We start from the raw sequence: 27,002 nt of genomic DNA on the forward strand, positions 1-27,002 counted from the left end.
TCAGCCCATGGGAGCTACATTCTTTCGATTCTCCTCCCCATCCCTCAGGGAGCGAGGGGCGGAAGAAGCAGGGGGAGCGAGCAAGTGGCTGCCTGGTTCTGAGTTAGTGGCTGGATTAAACCACGAGAGCTGACAAAACCACCTTCTGTTGCCTTTTCCAGGCTGCAGTTTCTGCTTTAGTTGGTACATACCATCCACACCATCATGTATGAGAAAGCTGCAATCCAGAGTGTAGAAGAAGCAAAGGTAACCATGAACCATTTTTCCAAGTGGGGTTTGTTGCAGTTGGGCACTGTGAAGTACAGGACAAAACTCAATGGCCATGTGAAAAGCCACTTCAAGATTTCCATCTTGCCAGCTGTAAAACATAAAAAGGGAAACAATCACAATGCTAGTCTGTTTTAGTCCAGAATGTAATTATGTTGTTAACGTTAGCAAGCAAGATGCCAGGGACACTTCAGCTAAACTGCCATCCGAATGACAAGACAAGACATTGCTTGTTTGGAAAATCACGGTGTGATGGCAGAGATGAGAGGACAGAGAGGGGCACAAGGAAGGAGTGTGAAGTGCCTCCCTCACAGCAATGGGTCAAGGGCACATCTACCCTCCCTGGGTCAAGCTCTTACAGGTACCACATAAAAATAGATTCTAGAAAGAGAACTGACCCATCTTCAACCACCTAAGATGGAGCCAGGCCCATCACAGAAATGCACAAGAAAATTTTAAGAGCCAATTGACTCAGCCTGCAATAAGAGGAATTCAGAATAGATGTTACTTTAACTTGCGCATTCTCTTTTTTTTCCTATCATGAGGGTGGTCAAAAACTGGAACAGGTACCCAAAAAGACTCTGGGATCTACACCCTTACAGATAACCAAAACTCAACTGGACACAGCCTTTGGCAACCTGCTCTGAGCAAGGGTTTGAAACAGAGATCTTCAGAGGCCCATGCCAACCCTTCCCATACTATGAATCCAGTGTCATGGTTCCTCATATTTCCACGATTACTGTCTTCAAGTCGCAGTTTTTTTCCTTACTCAAACTACAGGTATGCTGTTTGAGTGAGGAGATCTGGAGGTCCCAAAAACTTATCTCACCTGTAAAGGGCAGGACCAGTCCCTACAGTATTCTGCAACATGGCAGATCTTGCCAGCTCTGGCGACTGTGAGTTCAAGGTAGGACAGGGATACATTATAATCATCCTGGGACTAGAGCCCTGATAGGATAAGAGGAACTTGGCAAAAGGAGATGTCCATCCTGCTGGCGCAGTGCTCAGCAACCTGAAGCACATGTGGTTAGTCACAAGTCATGAAGCTGGTTGGACTTTCTAAGCTCTCCAGAAAGAGCAAGAAGACATTGGCCATGCTTAGTTAACAGCAGGAAGCAGAGGCACTCAGTACCTTCTTCTGTCTCTGCTCCACACCAGCACCACCACTGCCCTGTCTCCATTAGCACTGTACCTTACCACTGAGGTAAGATCACTCCTCATTTCCCAGCAATGGCCCAAATGCAGATGCATCTGACCTGCATTCAAGCACCTTGCAGGTGGCCCCACCATCCTCAGCTTCCTCCGCAGTCAGCAGAGAAGACTGTTCTCTCCAGAGGGTGACCCAGGTTTTGGGGCAGGAACCAACCCATGGAAATTGCCTCTGCCCTCAGACTGCAACAGCAGTGCCAGGGCAATGCATGAGCTGCAGCAAAGGTGTATCCAAGCCCAGCAGTCTGCATCCTGAGAAGTTCCTGCTGCTTCCCAGTTCCTCTCATCTTTTACCTGTGACCAGGAACTACACTGTGAGGTGCAGGCTGATGGGAGCTCTCTGAGACTTCTGCCTCAACACATATCCATGATGCTTTCTGGCACACCCAAATCAAGTTTTGCTTTCTGGAACAACACAAACCCAGAAGCTTCTTACTGGGTAGGTCAAAAGGTGTGTATGGCCCTTCATGGTCATCATCATCATCATCTTCTTCCTCTTCCTCATCGTTTTCGTTGTTGTCGTTATCCTCATTCTCATTCTCGGTCTCATTCCCAGCCTCAGCCATGTCTTCATCCCGCCGTGTGCCATTCACGCCCCGCTCGCCAGAGTTGCTGGGACCTGTTCCATTCTCGACCACATGCTTGATTGGTATTTTGATTGCTACTTCTGACTCGCCATTGGTGTATGTCCTGCTGTTGATCAGCCTTTGCCTCTGTAAACACAGGCACAAATTCTTGCTGAAAAACATATTTTTTTTTACATTTAAAGCACTGGTTGCTTGCAGATGACCAGATAAATTTCACATCTGCAACTTTTATAGGAGAAGGGCCAGTGGCTGTAGAATTGACTTCAGGAATACTCTAAGACCTGGGGCAGACTAAGTGCAGACTCAGTAGAGTACCATATTATTAAGTAAGTGCAAGCGGTATTAATGCCAGATCAACGAAGGGGGCACCTCCTGTGAGCAACAGCCACAGATAACATAACTGTGTAATAACTTGCAACAGTCTCTGGGTCTCTGTTACAATCTGCATGTGGACAGAAAGCAAGGGGTGATCTAGTAAAGTCAGTGTCAGAAGGATAAAAACTGGGAAAATGCTATCAGGGATCCAGAATAAACACCAGAGTTCCATTTTGACCTAAACACTGCTACGGGAAAAAGCAAATTCAGAAGGAGAAAGGGGGAGATAAAAGACATACCTCATTGATCAACATGCGGCTGGCCATGGAGAGACGTGTTTTGGGAGGGAAGTGGCTGGTTATCATGATCCGGAGCCCAGCCTCAGAAAAGGAAAGCTGGTGTGGGTAGGCAGACAGCAGCTCATCCACCATGATCACTGACGCTTTACGGTGGAAGTTTCCTGCAGCCAAGGAACAAAGAGAACTTGAGGTGGTCTTCTAGCAGTCTCCCTCTGCCCTATATGGCTCTCAGAAGAATAAACCTGTGGGTTCCACAGGTCCTTTGTAAAAACCATTCCTTTAGCTACTACCATTCAAATTACGTCTCCCCTGTCCTCAATTTCTGCCTTTACGTGGCCTACGTTTCTGTTCTTAGACCAATCACCGATACGGTGTCTCCACTCATGCCCATTACAGAAAATTAAATCTGCTCTGCACAGCTCATTACAGGCCTGCGTTAGGCAGATTGCCACTTCCAAGCAGCTACTCCACCAAGGTAGAAATGGTGCTAGGAAAAGCTGCATTAATTCCACTGTTACAGTCTGCACTCCCGTGAGGATACTGGCCTCACCCACCATTAACTGTACACAGGGGTGAGGAAATTGTCCCTGGGAGGTACTAATGCAAATGAAAAGCAGGTTCCTGCATCCTGGGCTTGCAGCTCGTGGCTGGGAAGTGCCATCAAACCTGGCAGCAAGTGCATGTGGCAGTCCCTGGAGTGTGACCCATCGTGCAGGAGCAAAGACACAAGGAGGCAGGGCTCACTACCTGGACTGAGCTCCAACTGGGGCACAGTGCCAGTGTGCATCCTGTCTGTGCATGGATGCTGCCTCTGACTGTGAACTCTGGGCCAGGACTGTGACTTGGCAGCAGGGAGACCAGAGGTCTTCCCTGACTCATCTCTGCTTCGGTTTATGAAAATCAGTGCTGAACACTGGCAACTGTTTCATGGCATTACTATTTACTACCATCACTGTTACTCTTACAGAAGAGTATCTCCTAGGCCTTAGTGTCACTTGTTTTTCCTGACAGAGAAGGTTCATGGATTGGGATAGATAAGTGCGGTCACTCCTATTAAAAAAAAATAAAAATCAAACCAGCCAGACAGCTTTTTCTTGTGACCCTTTCCACGCTGGAATTTTCTGCACAGCCCCTGAAGGACCTGCCCCGAACACAGAAATCCCACCGGCTGATCCTTTTTGGTCCTCTTTTCAGAAAAGGCCTCAGAAAAATGGTAGCATATGAAAACCTCAGCAACCTGCTGCAATGGGTACTGCTGTGACCCCATATACCAGCTGTGAGCACAGCGGTGCCATGTGCCTGGCCAGACCTCCGGTGGCCCACTGCCAAGGAAATACAGGAACAAACTGCAGGAAAATGAAGCAATTCCTTCATCTTCCTTCCTCAGCCAGTTTGAGCAACCGCAGATGTCCAAAACCGAAAGTCACCAGCAGCTGAGCAGCGTCACACAGAGAGATCCTGGGGAGATTCACACCAAACCCCAGTCAGAACCGCCTCGTTTGTGCATAACCCAGAGGCCAGTGGGTAAACCTGGCCTGAGTTCATGCTTACTGAGTTTTACCAGCCTCGCTTTACTGGTACAGTGTGAAGTCATCTGGTCAGCACAGTTTTGCTATTCAGAGCCCCAGGCTACAGAGAGCTGTAGTTCGCATAAAAGCAGCTTCCCCAGATCAGAGCGTGCAGCACTCACAAAAGCCTTTCCTCGGCAACAGGGTAGTAACATGACAGCTGGCCTCTGGTAGACTCAAAGGGTTTGACATCAGTAAATAAACCTCTCTACATTTCATGTTTGGTTGCGTAGTGCGTTCAAACTGTCTTTCACTCACTCTTCGCAGGAAGAGAGGCCTGTGTTTGTTTAGGCTTCGTTTTTTTTTCAGTCCAGCAAAACAAAAAGGGCAGCCCATCTGCAGCCAGCGACCAGGACCGCTTTGGACAAGCCAGAGCTCCTTCTCAGGGTATCACAGTATCACAGTATGCTAGAGATTGGAAGGGACCTCGAAAGATCATCTAGTCCAATCCCCCTGCCGGAGCAGGAACACCTAGATAAGGTTACACAGGAATGTGTCCAGGCGGGTTTTGAATGTGTCCAGGGAAGGAGACTCCACAACCTCCCTGGGCAGCCTGTTCCAGTGTTCCGTCACCCTCACTGAGAAGAAGTTTCTTCTCAAGTTTAAGTGGAACCTCTTGTGCTCCAGTTTGTACCCATTACCCCTTGTCCTATCATTGTTTGCCACTGAGTAGAGCCTGGCTCCATCCTCGTGACACTCCCCCTTTATATATTTATAGACACTTATAAGGTCACCCCTCAGTCTCCTCTTCTCCAAACTATAGAGCCCCAGCTCCCTCAGTCTTTCCTCATAAGGGAGATGCTCCACTCCCTTAATCATCTTTGTTGCCCTGCGCTGGACTCTCTCCAGCAGCTCCCTGTCCTTCTTGAACTGAGGGGCCCAAAAACCAGTGTCTGGGTGGGGTGATGTTATTCCCGAGCATAGGAACATGTAAATCCCAAGCAGTTACATGCTTGTTGACTGTTGCACAGATAAAATAATTATCGTCTGTAAGCACAGTTTATACATGCTTGCAAACGCACACACTGAGCTACTGCTGCCGAGTACAGAGTGGGGGATGCTGTTTTCTTTAAGCTGAAGAAATACAATCTGTACATCATTTTCATACACAATTGTGACTGAAGGCAAATGGAAGCAAATTTCACCCAAAGTGAAACCCACATTAAAGATCATGGAAAAGCTGTGAACTTTTAAAACGGCACGTGCAGTAAGAGCACACCACCTTGACCATCACAGTTTTCACCCTGCCTTCGCCGGGGGGAATGTGTACACCAGTATAAGCAGGGTGTTTTTCCCTGCTCAGTTTATGTTGCTTTCAAATGGAGCTAAATTAACTGAGGCACTAGGGGTAAATGGGCATCTTCAGTGCAGAATAACAGTGCTCACAAGAAGACTCACAATGGCATGGCTATAAGGATCTAAAGAAGCAGACCCTAGGCAAGTCAGGCTTGAAGCTGGAGGAGTCCTTTCAGCCAGGCACTTCTCCAGTGCTAGAAATCACCCAGAGGAGGCCTGAGCTGCTTCCAGGATGTGGTCACTGGGTGACCACACTGCACCCCCAGGCACAGGAGCCATGGCCATCTGGCGGGGGCATTACAGAAGGACCCTGCCTGTTCCATGGCTGGTAAGACAGCAGCAGCCCACACCCCGTGACTAGCAGACGAACGTGTAAACATTTGAGAATGATGCAAGCGAGCAGGGTGACTTACTGGAACAGTTACCTTTCTTTAGTAACACCACTGTGGCATCGCAGTTGCTGTTATCATCCATTTCTGTGTTATTTGCTAAACCATTCACCATATTTGCCGAGTTCTTTGTCTTCCTTTCAAAGCAGTGATGTATGGTTGAGTTGTACCTGTACAAATGAAACAAACTCCATATAGACTTTTGCTGCTTCTGTGTGCATTTCTTGACAACCTTCTTTTCCTAGGCTTATATACAGTGCGATTCAGCTATGGAAGGGAAGAAAATCCCTTTGGTTCGGAATCCAGCCACAATACGGCTATGATGCAATTTCTCCACACCCAGAAGGCTATGAAAAATACAAGACAGGAATCTGGAATGACATGCATGCTTATGTGCTATGTGTAATTAACATTCTGTATAGCAAATAAGGATTACTTGTCATCATCCACATTTTTGTTTTTAATCACACAGTCACACTGAGCTCGAGCGTTGTTTTACCTGTGATCCACCACAGGAACAAGACACATGCTAAGCTCTGCTTCCATTTTGGGGTGAAAAAAATTAAAGTAATTTCTTATTGGATTTCGAGTAGCCAGCAGCTGACAGGAACATGAGCCATGATCTCACCACGACACTCAAAGGCAATGGTAGACCACTGTGAACACCTGGACGACAGGCCAACAACCACCCTAGCTATGCCCAAACAGGTCTGAAACATCTGCTCACACTACAGCATTGCTTTCAGAAAAAGAATCCATTCTTGATTCAGACATTACAACTGGTTTGCTCATCCATTCATTGCTGCAAGGGTGAAGCTACCCTCCAGGTTAAAGAAAAAGTTTCTAGTTACAAGAAGTGAGATGAATTCTGCCTCGTGTTCCCTTCAACCCAGCCTGGGTGTTTTGCTGTTCTTACTGAGAATTGCTCTCACAATATTTACTTTATTCATAATTTCAAAACAAATCTCAACTCTGACTTGTTGAGACAAGGCCACTGGTGTGCTTGGCAGACAGTAGGTTTTGTTGAATGTTCCAGTTTAAATTTGGGCTTCCTTTCCACTGGCTTTTAAAACCAAGGCAGGAGGTGGGGAACCTAACAGCAGAGCAGATTAACTTTGCTAGCATGGATTTGTGTGAAAGAAGTTACACAGGTCAGATGCTCAGAAAACCAATGCTGATTGTGCTGCAGTTTTACCGTGGGTCTCCCTGAAAGCAAGAACAAATTGTGTGGTGGTCTGCATCCATAAAGAGTAGACTGGAATCCCCCACGGTTTTATTTCTGAGGAGGCATGTTAAAGCGAAATCAGAAGCGGCTGCTTTGGGGGCACCCAGAGGTGGATTCGGTTCCCTGCTCTGCCACAGGCTTGCTGCATTAGCTTTGGTCGGCTCACACAGGCAAGAGCCGCAAAGCACAGTATCGTTTGGGGAGGAAAAGACCTTTAAGATCATCAAGTCTGACCCTTAACCCTGCACTGCCAAGGCCACCACTAAACCATGTTCCTGAGTGCCACATCTACATGTCTTTTAAATATGTCCAGGGACAGTGGCTCCAGCACTGCCCTGGGCAGCCTGTTCCAATACTTGATCACCCTTTTGGTGAAGAAGTTGTTTCTAATCTCCAGTCTAAACCTCACCTCCCACACCTTGAGGCCATTTCCTTTTGTTCTAACACTTATTACTTGGAAAAAGAGGCTGACCCCACCTCACTACAGGTACTTTCAGGCCATTGTAGAGAGTGATAAGGTTCCCTCTGAGCCTTCTCTTCTCCAGACTGAACCCGCCAGGTCCCACAGCCATTCCCCATCATACTTGTGCTCCAGGCCCTGCACCAGCTCCATTGCCCATCTCTGGCCCTGCTCCAGTACCTCAATGTCCCAGAACTGAACACAGGATTTGAGGTGCAGCCTCACCAGTGCCCAGCACATGGGGACGAACACTGCCCTGGCCCTGCTGCCGCACTGGGGCTGATACAGGCTAGGATGCTGGGGGCTTCTTGGCTGCCTGGGAACAAGCTGCTCATGTTCAGCTGCCCGTTGACTACCACCCCAGGTCCTTTTTCACAAGCAGCTTTCCAGTCGCTCTGCCTGAAGCATTGCTGATAAATGATGGGAAGTGGCTTGGGGAGCACTTCCACCAGCTCCCTCAGCACCCCTGGGTGAATCCCACCTAGCCCCATAGACTTGTGTGTGTTTAACAGATATAGCAGGTCACTGACCATTTCCCACCTATGTCATAGTTTTCCTGCTGTACAGTAGCTTCCAGCTCCTGTCTGTTGCCAGAGCTGCATGCACTGGTGTAGGCCTTCAGATGCCCAGTCCTTGGAGCTGTACTATGGGGACAAACAGCCCCTTCCTTCCTCACCAGGATAAATTAGAGATAACTACATGGCAGGGCAAAGTGCTTTAACCTCTGCTATTGGAGGTGCTGCTGGTGTGCAAGCTGCATGAGCCAATGGAATGCCCTGCCCAAAGCCTGCGGCTCTCTTTAATTACCTCTGGAACCTTTGGAAAAGCTCTGGAGCAGGGAGCCTCACAACCTAACAAGCGGAGGGTGCATTTGACTTACTTCATGATAACGATGTAGATGACATACATCAGCACCAAGACTAAGGACTCCCACCTGCAAACAAGAGCGACACAGAAAACACATCAGCGCAGGGCACATCACTCAGCTGCCCAAGTTCACCCATTCCCCCATCTGTCACACCAAGGCTTGACCCTCTGGGGCTGTCTTAACACACTACTAGAAAAGGGGATGTATAAGGAGATAGCTCACACACACCTGTGTGACGTCTCCTTTGTCTTCTTGACTTCTGCTCTAGTTTTACTTGGCCAAGTCAACCTGTCAGCTAAGAACAAGTGACCCAACCCAGAAGTTCAGTGAACAAATCACACATCTCAGGAACACAAACATTTCTGTAAGGGCAATACCTGTGGGCGCTGTGGCAGAAGAGGGGAGAAGTCATCCTGCCCTGCCTGCATTGGTGTAAAGCAGGTTGTCGGGCTTTTGGGGCATGCTTAAGCACACTGCTCATGCTGAGACACAGTGAACAAGTGCTGGCTGCTCTTTCACTATTGCTGCTGTGTACCCACTGAGAACGCAGCAGGCAGCAGTTTAAGTGCTGATTAGATACTGGTGGGTTTTCCTCCACTGTTTCTGTGTCAAACTAATGAAATGTATATGAAAAAAAAAATACAGTATGACTTTTAGAACTTGTTTCTAGGTAATCTTTTTCATTGATCAAAATGCTGTATTCTGTACAGTTCCTTAGGGCTAACTGCTAGTCCTGGTGGAAATCATCCGCTATCAGACTGCTATATACTAAAACTCATGGGCCATTTTCTCTTTAAGGATTTTGAGACACTGCACTAAACTTTCAGCTTTCACATTGATGTGTTTTAGTTGAAGGGCACAGTCAACTACAATTGGACCTCAAGTCAATTTTAGTTAAGAAACAAAAACAAAGCAAAGGAAAACAGGCAGTTGCAAAACTCTGCTTCAGAAACGCTCCTCTGAAAGGAAACAATCCCTGGCGAGACCACGTTTAAGAAAACACGCAACCCCAAAAGCCTGACTCCCCCTAGTGCTTGCAATCTAAGTTATACTGGCCAAGAGTGGAATCAAAGCTGTCACTGTTACTGTACAAGCCCTTAGAGGTGCTGCAAACAAAACCATGTAAGCAAAACAACCGGAAGCACACTTCTGAAAGTGTTTGAAGCCCTCCAAGCCTACCATACCTACTGCAGAACATTTAAGCACATTCATGGGGATATTAACATACATGCATTTCTTTATTTAAACTGGTCATTTGCTCATTAATATTGCCTTTGGAGTTATTATTAAAAATCCAACTCCTGGAACACATTCGCTGACTGCTCGGGCAGCTCTGTATATTCCCAGGTGCCTGACATCCATGGCACACTGCACCCAAGCATCAGCCTCCGCCTCTGCATTCCTGGGCTGCTGCAGGGTGGGCAGAGGGCACCAACTGCCACCACTGCACCGGGAATCCTGAGTGACGTGCACCCAGGCTTTCCTCTCTGGCTCAGAAAATGAATCATTCTGGCCCATCCTGTGCCGAGGTTTCTCATGCAGCAGGAAACTGCTCCCTGAATCACCCTGCAGAGCTTTTCAGCTTCCCCCTCCTCTCCTGATGAGCCCTCCTTATTGCAGGGTTTTGTGGCACAACCAGAAATAAGACAAGAAAAGGGATTCACTTACCAGGAAACCTTTTCGTCATAAATAAACTGTGGAGAAAAGGTTTAAGAACAGGCATGTTATATACAAAATCACAGCTGAGAACAGCTCATCACCCGAGCAGGGGACAGAGCAGGCAGAGCAACCAAGGGCTCAGGGCAATGGGATCATGCTCTGCTCTAGTTTGGTACTGCCCTCCTGCCCAGCCCTTAGCTCCTCTCACCCACCAAAGGCAGGCAGGGTCTCCCTCCCAAACCCCAGGAGGTCCCTGTGGATCTGGGGCTACTGCAGCAGGGATGCAGAAGGGAGCGAGGGAAGGACGGCACCTCTGACCCACGGGCCGGTCTCACTGACACGGGCTCCTTCCCAGACCTGCTCCCGGTGGTGACCGGGCACTCAGCACACAAACGTACCAGCGGCTCCAGAGCTGCTCTGACACATCCCTGCCTCAAACGGCCCCGCACTGACTTCCTGACACTGACTGACCCCTGCCCCACACCCCTCACACTGACTGACCCCTGCCCCACACCCCTCACACTGACTGACCCCTGCCCCACACCCCTCACACTGACTGACCCCTGCCCCACACTCCTCACACTGACTGACCCCTGCCCCACACTCCTCACACTGACTGACCCCTGCCCCACACTCCTCACACTGACTGACCCCTGCCCCACACTCCTCACACTGACTGACCCCTGCCCCACACTCCTCATGCACACTGACTGACCCCTGCCCCACACCCCTCACACTGACTGACCCCTGCCCCACACTCCTCACACACACTGACTGACCCCTGCCCCACACTCCTCACACTGACTGACCCCTGCCCCACACTCCTCACACTGACTGACCCCTGCCCCACACTCCTCACGCACGCTGACTGATCGCTGGACCCGCACTGTGGACTGTACAGCCCTGCCAGCGCAGCGTGGTGAGGGGGCTGCCCCACCGCGCCTGGCTCCCGGGGGCTCCAGAACCAGATGTTGGGATGTGACCGGCAGGTGGCCGCAGTACTCCACAGCTGGGCCCTTCTCAGCCCGCCCTCCATCACCATCACCATCACCGGCCATGCTGGGAGCAGGGGGGCTGCCACCCCCCTTCCGGCAGCACCCCTCTCCCCCCACGCCTCCTTCCCCCTCAGACGGTCAGAGAATCACGGAACAGAATCATGGAATCGTTCCGGTTGAAGGGACCTCAAAGCTCCTCCAGCTCCAACCCCTGCCACGGGCAGGGACCCCTTCCACTGGAGCAGCTTGCTCCAAGCCCCTGTGTCCAACCTGGCCTTGAACACTGCCAGGGATGGGGCAGCCGCAGCTTCTCTGGGCACCCTGTGCCAGCGCCTCAGCACCCTCACAGGGAAGAGCTTCTGCCTAAGAGCTCAGCTCAGTCTCCCCTCGGGCAGGTTCAAGCCATTCCCCTGTCTTGGGATTCTATGATTCTATGAAAGGGAGTGAGCCTCTGAAAGCACAGTGAAACACGTCCCGTCAGGTCTGTAGCCTGCAAGTAGCAACTTCTACATGGCAGCCAGCACCAAGCAATCGTTACATTGATCAAAGGAGGTGATCCTGCCCCTCTGCTCTGCTCTCGTGAGACCTCACCTGGAGCATTGTGCGCAGTTCTGGTGTCCTCAGCATAAAAAGGACATGGAACTGTTGGAACAAGTCCAGAGGAGGCCACGAGGATGATCAGGGGCTGCCTGGAGAAGAGAAGGCTGCATGGAGACCTCACAGCAGCCTTCCAGTATCTGAAGGGGGCTACAAGGATGCTGGGGAGGGACTCTTCATGAGGGCCTGTAGTGACAGGACAAGGGGTGACGGGTTAAAACTTAAACAGGGGAAGTTTAGATTGGATATAAGGAGGAAATTCTTTCCTCTTAGGGTGCTGAGGCACTGGAATGGGTTGCTCAAGGAAGCTGTGAATGCTCCATCCCTGGCGGCGTTCAAGGCCAGGTTGGACAGAGCCTTGGGTGCTATGGTTTAGTGTGAGGCGTCCCTGCCTATGGCAGGGCGGTTGGAACTGGATGATCTTAAGGTCCTTTCCAACCCTGACTGTTCTGTGATTCTATGATCACTGGAAGAAAACATGACCACAAAATACTGTAAGTTACAGCTCCCAGTCAGTCTGATCTAATCTGACAAGGCCTGTTTTGGGTTACACTCTGCCGGTGTGATGGGACACGAAAGCGTGTGTGTTGACCTTTGTAACCATAAATAGCATCCATCACACTTTTGTCCCTAATGACTCTGACCACGTCCCTTCATGTTAGGATACATAAGCATCATTTTCCTTTCGAGGGAAAGAAGGAGTAGCAGCCCTCTAAGCCCTACAGCAAGGCAAGGCAGCACTGCAATATTGTTTTAAAGTTAAAATAAAATAAAATATCAGAGGGCTGAATGAAGGTGAGGTAAGTGTGGAGGGTGCAGCTGAGCCACTTCTCATCTCTGTGATTTAGAGTTCACTCATTCTTATCAAACAGCCTGGTGAATTTGTACTGCTCTGCTATTTATTACTACAGCCCTGCAATTCCTTTGCCAGGGGAAACAGAAGGTGACAAAGTCACAGTGATTGATCCAGCGGAATATCAAGCTTTTTAAAGTTCCTGAATCTCAACATTGGCTGGAATGTATTTATTTCCCCGTAGGTGTATTTATGATTAGGAAAGACGCCAGTGGAGTGCACTCTACACTGCAGCAACACAAACTGCTTTTTAAAGTAGTGTGAGAGCAACCTTCTACAAGCAGCATCATTCCTCAAGAAATGATTGTATTCAAGCTGCAGAGAAGTCTCAGTGCCCTGATATGGCAAAACATCCCTAGATGGCAAAGCATTTAAGCACCTTCTAAAATTTAAGGCGCACAGAAACCTAACAAAGCAGGAACAGATGCAGGTTGTGCAACACAGTACATGGAGCCGGTGGCTTGTCTCCAGGCTGAGCCACCAGGGACTGGAGAGTCAGTATTTGAATGACAATGTGCTGCCACCTAAATTTGATTCTGCCTTAAAAGGACAGGAAAGATCCTGAAGCCAGGGGTCCTCTGGTGAGTGATGGGGAGGAGAAACTTCTTAAACTGAAGCCTTATTTGAAAGGAGAAATCCTCATTTTCTATCAAATGGAGAGCAGTATTGCGTTGAAAAGGGTTGGTAAATCAGCTGGAAGCTACACTTTTAACCATTTTACATGCTTTCCCTTGCTCCAGCCTTTCTCTGTTTTTTCTCTAGCAGGTATTTGGAAGTCATTTGCAATGACTGCTGTGGAGTAAGGCTGAAGAGATGTGGGATGCACTCCACATCTCCCAAGCCGCATCAGCTGCCCATCAGTGCTCTAACACAGGAGTTCTGGCAACACCTTCAAGCCTCCAGTAAACCCTGGAGTTGCACAGTCCTGCTGCCCTGGCTGCATGAAGGACCTTGAACCTCACAGCTGATAGGAGCAGAAGAGTGGGGAAACATCTGGAGAGAAGCCAACCTGAGACTTAGGGTAGACTCCCAACAGAAGACAACAACTGGGAATGGTTCTCAACATGCTGAAGCAGCTGACAACCATGAGGAGGAACCGGCCCTGGAAAAAACCTGCCTTGCTTAAAGAATGTAAGACCCAGTGACAGCCAACAGGTCTTCACCTTGTCTGCCACCAAGCAATAAATGGAACGCCTGACCTAAACCCCAGAGGGCTGCCAGGCAGCTGCCCACATCTGTGCTGCCTGCGGAGCAAACTAGGAGAACGCCTGCCAGATGTGTTTAACCTGTGCAATGCAGTTTATTATGGTGTGTGGGTGTGCCCAAGTTTGCTGTTCAGCAACACTTGTTGGTATGAGGGCACACAGAAAAGTTATTTTTTATCGGATGCAAAAAGGTTCATCTTGCAGTAAAGGGAATAAAGATACAAACGTGTTGAGACAAACCCTTTGCTTGAGACAGCTAGAGGCCTTTGCACCAACAGAGCAGGTATGGCATACAGGCCCGTGCAGGATGAAGGCAAAATCAAACACATTGTTGAAACGGTGACTAATGAAAGTAGTGCAAACTTCAGAAATGCAAGCGTTTGTCTCCTGACCCTAAAGCTCCCTTCCTGCTGACATATAGAAGTCAACCTGACAAGTACATTTTTCCATGAGTCCTGGGGCTAGGATCTTAGGTACAAGATCCATTTCTTAGCAGGTTCCCTTTACGGGTGGCAATAGGCACGGGGGCTCCCACAGAAGAATAACTTTGAGAAACTTACCACAATGAGTGCAACGACAGACAGTGTGTAGTAGATTGAATCTCTCAAGAGACTCCATGACGACAGCGCAACGACCTGAGAAAAGAGGCAAAGAGAGGGTGTCAGCCAGGCCCTCAGCCGCGGCCGCCACGCTGGCAGCGTGTGCCCAAGCAACGCTGTTGTGTTGTCCCGCGTAAGCTGCCCGCACACGTGCTAGGACGCGAAGAGCAGCCCCAAGCCCAGAAACGCACCGGCTTGAACAACGGGCAGCAAGGAGAGGGGGGGATGGCCCAGTCCGAGGGGTAAGAGGTGCAAGGTCATGGGCAGCAGGGGGCTTCCACTGCAAAGCTGCCAACACACTAAATCACACCAGCGCTGTCAAAACCATGGAAGCGGGAATTGAGCCCCAAGTATTCAGGGATGACAGAGGAGTCTCCCACGAGCTCAGCTACCTGACGTCCTTTTCCCCCTGAAACGCTCCCCCATACACACACAGAGCCTGCACAGCAGTCCCTGCAGGCTGAGCTGGCCACAGGTCTGGTCAGAGGCAGGCACAGGGTGACCTGCCACAGAGGAGGCTGGGGGAGCTGCTGCTGCCCGGGCAGTGGGAAGGGCTCAGCTCACCCACAGGCCTGTTCTGGGCCAGCGCTGACACTCAGCAACAAGCATCCTGTGGGTAATGGTCACAGGAGATACCAGCCCTGTCAGCTCCCATCTGCTTCTTGTATTAATTATCCCCAACCAACCCAAACACTGAGCAAGAGTGCAAGGTGTGCAGTGACCCAGCAGGCAGGGTCCTCCCCATCACTGCCTTACCACCACATGCCTATGTCCACCCCAAGTCCAGCTACTGGCATCCATGCGCTGGGTTTCCAAGATACTTAGAATGCTGGATGATGGGGTTGTCCTTCCTAAAAATGTCAACTTGACCCATGCTGACTCATTCAGGAGAGGATTACTTAAGCAACAGAAGCTGCACTGCAAAACAGTCTGACAGCACAGAGCAGCCAGATCCCCAACACTCTAGGTATTACCAGAACGTCAGCAAAGCCATGGCTTCACCCACTGCACTGACAGGTATCACTACGGTTTTGTGTGCATTTGCACAGGCTCTGGGACAAATACTCAAGTTAACACTCTAGCAAAGCATTAAGAACAAACCCCAGGTATTTACATGCAACTGAAGATAAGATGGGACTGCTGTGCAGCTCACTTGACACCTTCCAAAGCTGGCGGGGACAAAAGCAGGGAGTAAGCTCTGTGATCCTGAGTTACTGGCTGGGCTTAAACCACAACAGCCACAGAAACGAGGAGGAATCCCTGCTGTAGGCTGAATGTGCCTGCAATTCAGCTCTCAGAGAAAAGAAACACCAGTGAGGAAGCCAGCCTTCAACTTCATCAGTGGTATGCAAAAGGGCAGATGAAGAGCAGGAACGCGGTGGTAACATCTTCAGCATGATTGTGGTTTTTTACAGCCCTAGGAAGTCCCCCGAGTGGAAGCTTCCCCTCAAATGTTTATCTCCCATTTCCAGAGTGCATTTCAAACCCTGTGGGTCACATCCTTCACAGGTGTAAACCGCAGGGAGGTAGGTGGCCCATTTACACTCATTTGGATCTGGCCCCTGAAGGTATATGTGAATTTTCTGACCACATCTTCCAGCCATCCTCGTGCATGAATCCAGACAAACAAACAGTAATCTGATTTTCATTTCTATGATAGCTAAAGAAAGGTCCTATTTAAAAACTAATTTTGTGGATTTCTCTGCATATTACCTCTTACAATACTGTGGGTTTTTTTCAGAACTGCTGGCAAAACAAACACTGTAAAAACATACTGACCATTATACTTAGGTCTCTGCAGCTTTTTCAAACTATGGCTTTTTAAAGTGGATGCTATTTATGCCCAGTGTAAAGGCTCTTTATGCAACCATTCACATGTAAAAAGCTCCTATCTAAAATAGAAAAACAGGCCTTTAAAGTCCTTGCGTCAGATTAGATACATACCAGCTGACAATACATTCAGTGCATGTAGGGACAGATGAATAGAGATGCTTTATGAAAGAAACTTCCAAATGCAGAAACCCAGATTGGGGTTCATAATTCTATTCAGAGATCCTTAATTAAATTTCACATCTTATACATACTGGGCCCTTCATTTTGATTGATTTGTAAGAGAGTTTATAAAATTATAAAATTATTCCACTCTTACGCAGCTTTTATGATGCAGCTTAAGGTCATGTGCACAGCATGGATGCTGGTGGGGATTTTATAGCTGTAAACTTGAGTTCTGCATAATAAAAATTACATTTCTGAAACAAATAACAAACCCCATATGAACAGGCAACTGCTGCTATTCTACCTAACGAACTCTCTCCTGAGTATAAGGGGTGTCACCATGCAGCACAGAATACCTCTGAAAGCAAGATGTCCTAGTTACTGTGAGTCAAACCAGTATCTCTCCTGCTGTCTGATATTCTACAGTGATTTTGAAGGGAATTTTCCTCAGACACCTGAATGAACACACAAGAGATCCAGATGCTTAAACGCATCTATTTAGCAGGAACCTCATGCACAAGTGTCACAGACCAAGATGCTGTGGGAACCACAAGGATTCTGATTTCAGATGGGATTGCAGGGAACATGGTTGTGCCTAGGACTTGTACAGGCTGCTCACATTTCACAGCCCTAGTAGGTCTCCCCGACACAGTAACTATGGGGCAATTAAATCTCAGCCCTTCTTAGGATGCGAGCCGCTGAATGGAAGTCTTTGAATCATTTGATCACTGGGAAGAACAATCTGATACAGGAAAGCTGTGCACAAAAGGTAACTGCGCACCAAGGGTAAAAGCAGCAATCAGCACTGAGGGCAATGGCAGTACTTTCAGCCTGCTGACAAGAACCGTGCAGCCTGGTTATGACTAGTAAGACCTTCAGTGCCTAAGTTGTGCCATATAGTTTTGCAGCAACCAAGGACTCCACAAAAATCTTAATGCACTGGAAACCACTTCAATTATGTTTTAGCAGACTAAGGCAGAAAGGAAATCAGGGATGCAATCAGCCTGGGTGAAAACATGACCAAATTTGAGTTTTAAATCAGCAACACTGTGATCCAGAAGAGCTGGTCCTTTCGGAGCCAGGCATAAGGAGGCAGCTGTAAAACCACTGACTGTCAGGTTACACGTTTCCTCTGTTCAAAGAAAGTACCTGAAATACAAACTCTCACCAAGTGCCTTCAGCCCTCTCCTGACTAATACAGTAGGGACCGAACCCAGCTTTCCCCAGAGCTGAAAGGAAGAGCTCTTTAATCCAGGCTTACATGACATCAACCCCCAACAAGTCCAACACAGATGAGGACCCACAGTGCATGCCCATCTGCATGCCACAGCATCATTCGTATGGGTAAAACAACCTGTATTAGACATTTGGTTTCTCATCAGTAAACTTTTGCCCTGCAAACTCTTATGTAGAACATTTACTACTCAGAATGCTTATTTCCCTTTCTAAAGGGCTGGAGAGCAGAGAAATCAAGATTTTATCAGTTTCAGCTTGATTCCTGTGGTTCTCAACTCCTGCAGCAGCAGCCCCATGCAGCACACACAGTCTCCTCCACCTAACACATACATGCTGGTAAGCCACCAGGGAGAAAATCACTGAAAATCAGACACTGGCACCTGCAGCTCTTGGTACCAAAATTAGCTCAGTGGCAATATACCCATGCCCGATCCTAGGGTTTCACCATTTATCCTCTATAAAATTGACCCTTCTCTCTTCCACTCTTCCAAATGCTTCATCTTCCTTAGCAGTGTGGAAACTCTTCTGCTGTCATGAAGCCTCTGTCATGGCCTCCCATGGAGCTGGCTGTTTTAAAGCCTAATACTCACCTGCTCTCCCCATTATGGTGATGGGCCTCAGATGAAGCATGTGAAGCAGAACATGGCTGCTGCTGCTGCCCTCATAAAGATGTTTGTGCTGCTGCTGCTAGCAAAGGCATGGGGCAGTCCACAGGATATGGACTGCTGGATATTTTCTCTGTTCAACTTTCCAGAGGAAACATTCTGAACATTGCCTAAGTACATCCAGGCTCTTCAGGGGTCTTTCTCACTCTGAATTGCTCCAGAGCTTTTCCTCCTCTCATGGCCTGTTGTGATCAGCTATGAATGCTGCCAGGAAATGCTAGGCTTTGGAAGCAGTCTTCCTAATCTTGTTTCTCTGTTACCCTCTGGCACAGAGGTCTGGATTTTCAGGTATTAAGAGCTAATAACTTAATTTGTTAATGTGGAGAGACGGGAATGCTTGGGCAAGGGTGTCAAAGGATTAAGGTCAATCCCTGTGGTGATTAGCCTTAAGAGTCTACGGAGATCAACAGAAATGTACTGACAGTGAACCCACCGCTTAGTGCCTCACAGCTGATGCATCTCCCACCCAGCTGATGTGCAGTGCTGGCTCCTCGTGAGCAGTTTGATTCACTGATGTTAGATCTTTACAGAGAGGTACCAGATCTCATCTTGAAGAGGGTGGGAAAATGAAACTCAGCAGCACTTCACTTCCTCGTGGATTGCAGAATTCAGTCCCCAGCAAAGCCCTGGTTTTACCTCCCACCACTGTCGTGGTTTAAACCCAGTCAGGTAACTCGTTCACTCACTCCCCCCCTTCCTTCCCTCCCCCTACTCCCAGAGGGACGGAGAGGAGAATCGAAAAAAATGCAACTCCCACGGGTTGAGATAAGAACAGTTTAGTAATAAGGTGTAACACAAATCACTACTGCTACCACCAATGATAATAATGATAAAGGAAATAACAAGGGAAGAGAATACATCATCTCACCACCAGCCGACCGATAACTCGCCCCCCAAGCCCAACCAAGCTCTGACCGATACCTCCTCCAACCCTGCAGTCTCTCAGCCCTTCCGGCTAACTCCCAGTTGCATCCCAGGCATGACGTGCTGTGGTATGGAATACCTCTTTGGTCAGTTTGGGTCAGGTGTCCTGTCTCTGCTTCCTCCTGGCTTCCCCTCCTCCCTGGCAGAGCATGAGGCTCACAAAGTCCTTGGCCAAACCAAAACATCGCTATCAGCTCTGTTCCCAGGCAGAAAGTCAAAACACTGCACTGCACCAGCTACCAAGAAGGAGAAACATGACTGCTACTGCTGAACCCAAACCCAACACTGCTTCAACTCACTGAAGAGAGACTGGTCACAGCAGAGCCGACTAGCTGAAGTATCTGAGCCACACCTGAAGAGATCTAGGGAGGGAGAAGCTTCATAGCACACACATATTTTGCTGTTCACCCATTTGGATGCAACACAGGCATAGTCCCAGAATGTGATAGTGATGCCGCTTAGTATTGTGTGGCTCCCAGTCCTCCTCTGTCCAAACATGGCACCAGTAACAACCCAATCAGCATTCCTTTGAAGAGAGACTACCGGGCTCACACAGCCTACCACTGCTTTGGCAGGCCCAGAGATTCAGGAAGAGAATTACCTACAGTCCACTGCAAAATCTCCACTTACTGATGGGCTTTGCTGTCATTAGTAGTAACAGTGATATCATCTAAGCTTTAATTTACTTGCTTTGCATGAATATAAATGGCAGCTATCTCAGCAATAAACATCATTATAGGATCTTAATGATCCTATGCAAATCCAACCAACTCATCCTCCCGTCACAGCTGCTCAGTCAGGCCAAGCAGAAAATCAAAGTATTTCCCACGAAACGACCAAGACATTTTCTCCACCAGGTACACGGGAGAGAGGGAAATTACTTGATCAGATACAGCAAACCCTGCCTACAAGGACAGATCCTTCTATGTTTATATTATATATAACATAAATATATCTATTTATGTTATAGAACTGGGCTTCACTTGCAAAATTCCAGTTATTGAATTGAGCAGCTTGTCATCTGTGTCAGTGCTGGGCAGGAATCAGAAGAAAACCCACCTCACCATGCTCTGGCACAATTTAACAGGTTCCGCTGCCCTTTCTTCGGCTGAATACAGGTTCATGCAAATCTGAAAGGTCACTGCAGTTAGAGAGATATGTGCGTGAATTAGAGACGCAAAGGGATTCTTACACTTCCTACAGATTGTGGCACTTAAAAATCATGGAGCTTTTTTTGGAATGTGAGCAAAGCTCTGGGGCAGTTCCTCAAAGCCCTTCGTCGTTACAGAGACCAGCACCAACCATTCCGGCTGCTGCCCACCAGAGAGACGGGTGTCATGATACGGCCTGGCTCACTCCTGGTCCCGCTCCTCAGGCCCTGCGTGTGTCTGTGCATGGGTATATGTGCGGTCAAGGCGATGCCCCCATATGTCAGGCTATGGCAGGCAAGTCCCTGAGCCTTTGTGAATTGGTCCAGCCCTAGAGCTGGTGGTTGACCTTGGCCTCATTTTCACCAGCATCATTCCCACAGCAAAACATAGGGTTCTGCCTGAGCTAAGAGGCATGGGCTAGAAATCCCATACCGAGGACTTGGTATGGCTTAGAGGGTGGTGAGCCGCTGGTGGCACTTCAACCCTCTCCGTAATTCAGACACAGAATCAGCCAAAAAACTGCAAAGGGAGAGCTAAAGGGGGTGTCTGTGACTCAGCACCTGCAGCCCTTGTGCTGTTTTGAAATGTCATAACCAAACAGAAGGTGGGAAATAGCAACTCTGCGTTTAATATTCTGCATGCACTTTCTCTCACTGCTCAGCATATCAGTCCTATAGCGACTGCAATGAAGCTATAAGGCACAAAGGAATTTCCTGAGATAATTGCTGCCATCTCCCAGCAGTTTCTGCAAAGAGAGCAACTGCCCGACCATCAGGACCCACAAGCTCATTTTCACAACACTTCCCTTGTTTTATGCACTATTAAATCCTACCTGCAATGTGCAAATCGGTCAATCAGAAGCTAATAATCATTAGCTGCAAATCAAATACAGCAGAGATCACAGGGTGTCCTCCCCTGGCCCTGCTGCTCCCGCAGCGATTGTCTGCCAGACCCAGCCATGGACCTGAGAGTCAGCCATGCTTATTCCTGCTTTCCTGCCCGGTCCCTGGCGGGAGCAGAACCATCACTGGGAGCAAAGCCCAGACCCCTCTGCCCGTTCTGCGAGGAGCTGGGCCCAGAGAGCTGCAGAGGCCGAGGAGCTGCAGGGAAGGGAAAGCTCCTGCTGGGGCTGGGGCAGCCCCAGTGCAAGGGGCAGGCCAGGCGAGGCTGCTGCCAAGGCACAAGGCGCTGTCCCACGACAGCACAGCGGGAGCCCCTGGTCCCACGCTCCCTGCCACCATCCCCAACCACGCTGCAACAGCTGAGACTGGAGACGGGCTCCTGCCTGGAAAACCATCCGGCAGCCAGCGTCAGCGACAGCCTCCTGTGCGGGACAGAGCACAGCAGGATGTCCTGGACTGAACCACCCGGAGCAGATGGCAGCGCTCCCTCCTGTACCCCGCGGTGCTGACCCAGCATGCGGTGCGTGCTCCCTGCTCGCCAGGGTCATGGCTGTCCCAGTGTCCCAGGACATGCCAGCATCCAGCTTAGTGCCCTGAGCACAACCTTTCCCAAGTACCTCCTGGCAAAGACACCAGGCTTGCTCGGAGCTCTGACCAACACTGAACGCCTTCCCGACAAGTTCAGCAAAACATAAAACACAAACACAGGCTGGGCTCAAAGAAATCCAGGCCTTAAAATCCATTTCTCTCTAAGCCAGTAATTACTAAGCAGCTCTGATCTAATGGACTCACTGAGAGGAAAGCTTCCTTCCAATTACCAGCCCCCTAATTTTACCACTGGCGAGCCATCCTCTCCAGGGTTCAGCCGCTGCTCCAGCTCCCGGCTCGTACATTGTGGACCAGCTCAATTTATTCTCATTATTTCCCCAAGAATATTTGCTTTTTTTAAGCAGCTCTTGATATTTTCATTACTGCAGCAGCAATCTGTCTCTGTGACATTCTCAGAATGGAAGCAGTGGACATTCTCCAGACCTCAGGACAAAGCCAAAAATATTTCCCTGCTCAACTGGCACTCATAATTGCCCATGAGTTATTCAGATCAGCATGTCTTTTTAGCTCAGATTCCCGCAGAGCCAAGGCAGCAGGACCCCAAAGACCCGCATTTGCAGACATTGCCTGCAATTCCAGGCAGGACTCACAGCAGGATTCAAGGACAGTGGTACAGGAAGGTATACACAGGGTGAACATTTCCCAGTTTCCTCAGACTGGCCGTGCCAGACATAAAAATGGATTTTGTGATTTCTCTTGCTTTTGCACTACAAACTATTTAAGAAATAATCCTACCAATGGTAAGTCCATAGTGTTGATCTGTGTGTGAACTGTGAGAGAGAAAACCTGACTTCAAACAGTAATGGTGTTTAACGGTGATTAGGAACTAGACTTATTTTGATGCTCACAAGAATCCATTTCCAGCTTTGGTTGCCTCTTCCGTTTGTATCCTACCACTGAATGTAACTCTGTGAAGGTTTCAAAATGCTAATATAAAACCACCACAGCAACATCTGTGATGGCCAGAGCAGTCCTGGATCATTCCCCATCCAGACAGCAATCCTGGCACCTGATCTGTCCATCACACCAGTCCCCATCGCATCTTCCTGAAGAAGAGTCTTCCGTGAGTACCGTCTGCTGTCCCTCAGCCCGAGAGGAGCTTCCTGTAAACACTTTACCAGTGCCAAGCCCTCTCTGTGCCCGCACAGCCCTTAAATCACCCACCATGTGTTAAGGCTGATGTGGCTTGCTGTGTCCACATCGCTGCCCCATCACAGTCTCCTCATGCCTCCCCCTCTGCCCACTCGGTCCCTCCTGCTGTCTCTCACTGTACCCTCTGGTCAGAAGCTGTCAGGCTCAAGAGCTCTGTGTTCTGGCTCTGTATTTGCATAACACACAGTACTGTGGAGTTCTAATTCATGACAGAGGCTGCAGGTGCTACCACAACAGCAACAAGGACCTTATAGGTAAAAAACCTCATCAGTACGTCCTGTCCCACTGACCTTTCTGGTTCGACTTAGATGCAGATGCCAGGTGCCTGGCACCACAAACTACAAGACAAAAGGCTTGCAGAGCTCATCAGACCTCTCCAAAAGGAGACCAAAAGGTTTATGGTGTAACAGGTACCTCTGACAGAGCTTATTCACCACACACAGGATGCTGCTATGTAGCAGCATCATGGAGGCAAGACATGACACTCACAGAGAACAGGACAAAGTCACTTTTTAATGTTTTCTGGTTAACACAAACCATGTCTGCTCACACACTGGGTACAAATTTGCTATAAATCCACAAGTCCTCAATTCCAAAGGTAACATTTGTGTTAAAGGGGCAGCTGGAAAGGAATCTAACTTGTGGTGTCACTCAGAGTTGCTCTGCTGCCTGCCAGTGCCAAACATTCCAGCAGGAAAACCCCAGGGAAAAGGAGCACTCTGCTGCTTTTACAGTGGGTGAACATCCTCCTCGATAGCTCTGATAAAACACAGAGAAGGATACAAGAGGCAGAGGAGCCCATTCAGCTGCCTGCCCAAGCAGCAGCAGGGAAGGGAGCCGAGGCTGCAGCTCTACTCACTGCTCCTGCAGCAGGGAGCATCCTCCTAATCCCGGGGGTGTGCAAGGCCTTTATACTGGCATACAGACAGGCTGCAGCCTCTCAGAAGCCCCTTGGCCAGCACCTCTATATTAACTGGTGCTTCTCTGTCTTGAAACTCCACGACAGCTTTCTGCCCTCTCTGCAGTCTATGCTGCTTTCTTCCTGCCTGACTTCCTGTGGGACAGCGGGAAGCACCCACCCGCTGCTCTTCCAACACCCGGGTTTCACGTGCACGTGGCTGTGCCAGAGGTTCTATGCTCCCATCCGAACCACAGCGGTGACTTCTGGACAAATTCTGTCTTCAGTGGAAGTCTCAGTGCGGGATCCTTGTCTGGCTTATTACTGTGTCCCTTTCTTGCTTTCCCTTCTACCAGTGAAAGAGCAGGCCTGCAGTCACTGAAACATGTTGCCAGCACAAAACCCCATTGTACCGCAGTCTACGAGAGCAGCACATAGCCCCAGCACTTCACATTAAGTTCTCCTTAAACTACTTCGCTGCAGTTTTACCTGTTTTCCACCGATGGTCACAGACCCATGAACAAAAACCCCAGCTCTCCCTTTCCCAAACTCAACAATCCAAGAGAAGGAAAGAAAAAAGCCATGAAACCAATCATGAAGCCGAAGGTCGGTCATGAGTCCAGTCCAAGCTGTCAGTGAAATTAGGGCTTAAAAGATTAAGCTACAAGCAGGGTATCTGTATGACAAAACTAGAGTAAAAATAGATTACAAATGTCCCAGTCTCTTCAATAAACAATGTTCTACCTGGTTATTAAATCTCTGTTCTGTTTCCTCACCTGAGGAAATGGAACTGCAGCTCCTATAAAACTCTCAGGTGTATTTTCACACTGAGATAAAACTGAGTGCACACCAGCTGATGATTTTGAGAGGGATTCTCAGCTTACACAAGGGTTTACCATGACTCCGGCACATGAGAGCCTTCTCAATTTAGCTTATTTCCTCAGGTAAAAGAATACCACTGGAGCATGAGGCAGTTCAGATGGTCAGTGTAGTCCTTTTTCACTCCAGTGTATCAAGAAATGATGCCTGGCCACTCCTGAGACCCTCTGACAGAAGAAATAACTGGAATAGCCTCTAAAAAAACCAAGAACATCTGGGGCATAATTCTGCACCCATGGTCCCCTGCTCCACCCTGAGCAGGCTGGCTTGTTCTGGGGAAAGGTGAAATGGGAAAACTAGAACTGGAAAACAGCAGTCAAATGGGAACTAGCAAATTAAGCTGTGCAGATTAAAAACCACTGTTTAATGCCAGTGACTTGCAACTCATGGTTATGCTGCTTCCACTTAAGCACTTGTCACTAACCTCATCCATCACTCTCTTCTGCACCATGGTAAAAGGCTGCAGAGTTTAGTGCTGGCTGAGGACAGAGGAGGACTGGATGGCATGCAGGAGAGAGCGGCAGAGCTGCAAAAAAGAGGAGAGTCTGGACGGGGGAATTTCCAGAACTGAACAAACTCTGCTTGTGCTGGCTTGAATGAGAGCTGAATTAAGCAAGCACTGACTGCTTCCGAGAATCGCACATCCTCGCTGCCAAGGACGATGAGAGGGCAGTGGAAGGAGGGGAGAAACTGAAGCACAAACACAAGAGTGAGAGAAGCCAGGACAGAGCGACTGGGGCTTGGAGGGGACCCTGGGCTAAGGTCGAGCTCCCCACGCACTGTTGTTTCAGTGTCATGGAAAAAGGCTGACACAATCCATCAGAACACAGATTGTAGACCCCACGCCTGTATCCCATCCCTGCTATCAAGCATGCAGCCCCAGAAAGTGCTACTGAACTTAGGTTTGAAGGGCTGCATCTGCTACCATTTCATCTCTTGCAACATTCTCTTCCTTTCTCATACCCTCTCTTTGCCAGTAGAAAGCAGAGCAGACACAGCAGCTAAATAAACAATGTTTGGGTTATAGGATTTAGCTGTACAATTGAGAGGACATGCATTAGTGTCACAGGCCTATGGACAAGTGATGAAACACACATCCCACCTGCTCTACATCAGCATTTGGGAAATCAGGACCATTCGTTGCATATTTCCATACTAAAACTATCTGTGCCTTAAAAATTGCACCTACTGCCTGGATAAAATAAGGCAAATCTTCCTTGGTGTGTGTGCCCATAAGACATCAGCAGAATACTACAACAAGATGCAAGAAGAAAGGAGGATGCTAAGGCTCAGTGCCACAGCCAAGCGGGCTGTACCCAGCCGTTCAGAATGGTAAATGTTATGCATCTCTCTAAATATGCCTTGGTCAGAGATTTCACAACCCATCAGAGGCTGAGTTCTTCAGTTTCCAGAGACCCAGTTTAAATACTTTAAAGAGACCTGGACTAGTTTGGAAAATCCAGCCTTCACAGGCGGTTTGATCATCAGAAATGCAGGCAGCCTGCATCGACCGTCACTTTGAGAACACTGCTCTTCCTGTGCCAAGGATCAAGACCTCAGGAGGTTTCATTGCTCACATCAGTGAGAAAAGACAGAAAGACAAAAGACTAAAAAGTCCTTCCAGCCCAGAATCCCCACTGGCAACTCCCAAAGCGTCATCAGCACCGACTGGATTGAAAATCAAGTCTCTTTCAGGCTACTGAAGCACACATTTCTACTTTGCAGTAACATGTCATGGCACAGAGTTTTTACAAAATCTAGAACCACCTTGGTTTTACACTCAGTAAGAACCCCACCACCTTGTAAGGGTCTGATGGGTAGAGGTGCCTCTGACTTACACTGGATCTGAAACTTCTTCCAATTTTCAGCCCTGTTTAACAACAAAGGGACACAAGGGGGTTATAACGCTTAACACTAACAGAATGTCTTATGGTTGTTTAAATCAATTTTGCTTGCTTGCATTTGTTAATCCTTCCCCAGAGTTTGTAACACACAACTTCAGCTAAGGCCTGGCGCACGAGTCACATGGTTAATCTCTCCAGTCTGCTGAAATCCAAACCAATCCAGTTTCCAGCCCAACTTTGCTCTTTTCTGGCTGGGCCACAAAGGAAGAAGGAGCACAACGATGCGCTGAAGCTGATTTTCATCTGCATCAGTTATTTTTTTTAGTATGAGAGCAGCTCTTCAGGAGCATTACAAC

The 27,002-nt window shown here is 48.6% G+C and overlaps 1 protein-coding gene across 7 annotated transcripts in view; it reads right to left on the reverse strand.

Annotated features, from left to right (window-relative positions):
- Positions 1-27,002, reverse strand: part of SLC24A3 (solute carrier family 24 member 3) — a 179,872-nt gene that overhangs the window by 38,672 nt on the left and 114,198 nt on the right. For 6 of the 7 annotated variants that reach the window (XM_062608158.1, XM_062608148.1, XM_062608187.1 and 3 more), the window contains exons 7-13: positions 14,353-14,427; positions 10,152-10,177; positions 8,496-8,549; positions 5,955-6,100; positions 2,678-2,838; positions 1,913-2,189; positions 192-358 (exon numbers count right to left, since the gene is read on the reverse strand). In XM_062608158.1, coding sequence (XP_062464142.1) covers positions 192-358; positions 1,913-2,189; positions 2,678-2,838; positions 5,955-6,100; positions 8,496-8,549; positions 10,152-10,177; positions 14,353-14,427 — 906 coding nt within the window. The remainder of the gene's footprint in view (positions 1-191; positions 359-1,912; positions 2,190-2,677; positions 2,839-5,954; positions 6,101-8,495; positions 8,550-10,151; positions 10,178-14,352; positions 14,428-27,002) is intronic. The other variant, XM_062608166.1, reaches the window with a different exon arrangement.

The sequence above is a fragment of the Pezoporus occidentalis genome, unplaced genomic scaffold (genome assembly GCF_034315485.1).
Source record: "Pezoporus occidentalis ecotype Australia unplaced genomic scaffold, CSIRO_AGI_Poc_V1 ctg10, whole genome shotgun sequence".
NCBI classification, from domain to species: Eukaryota; Metazoa; Chordata; class Aves; order Psittaciformes; family Psittacidae; genus Pezoporus; species Pezoporus occidentalis.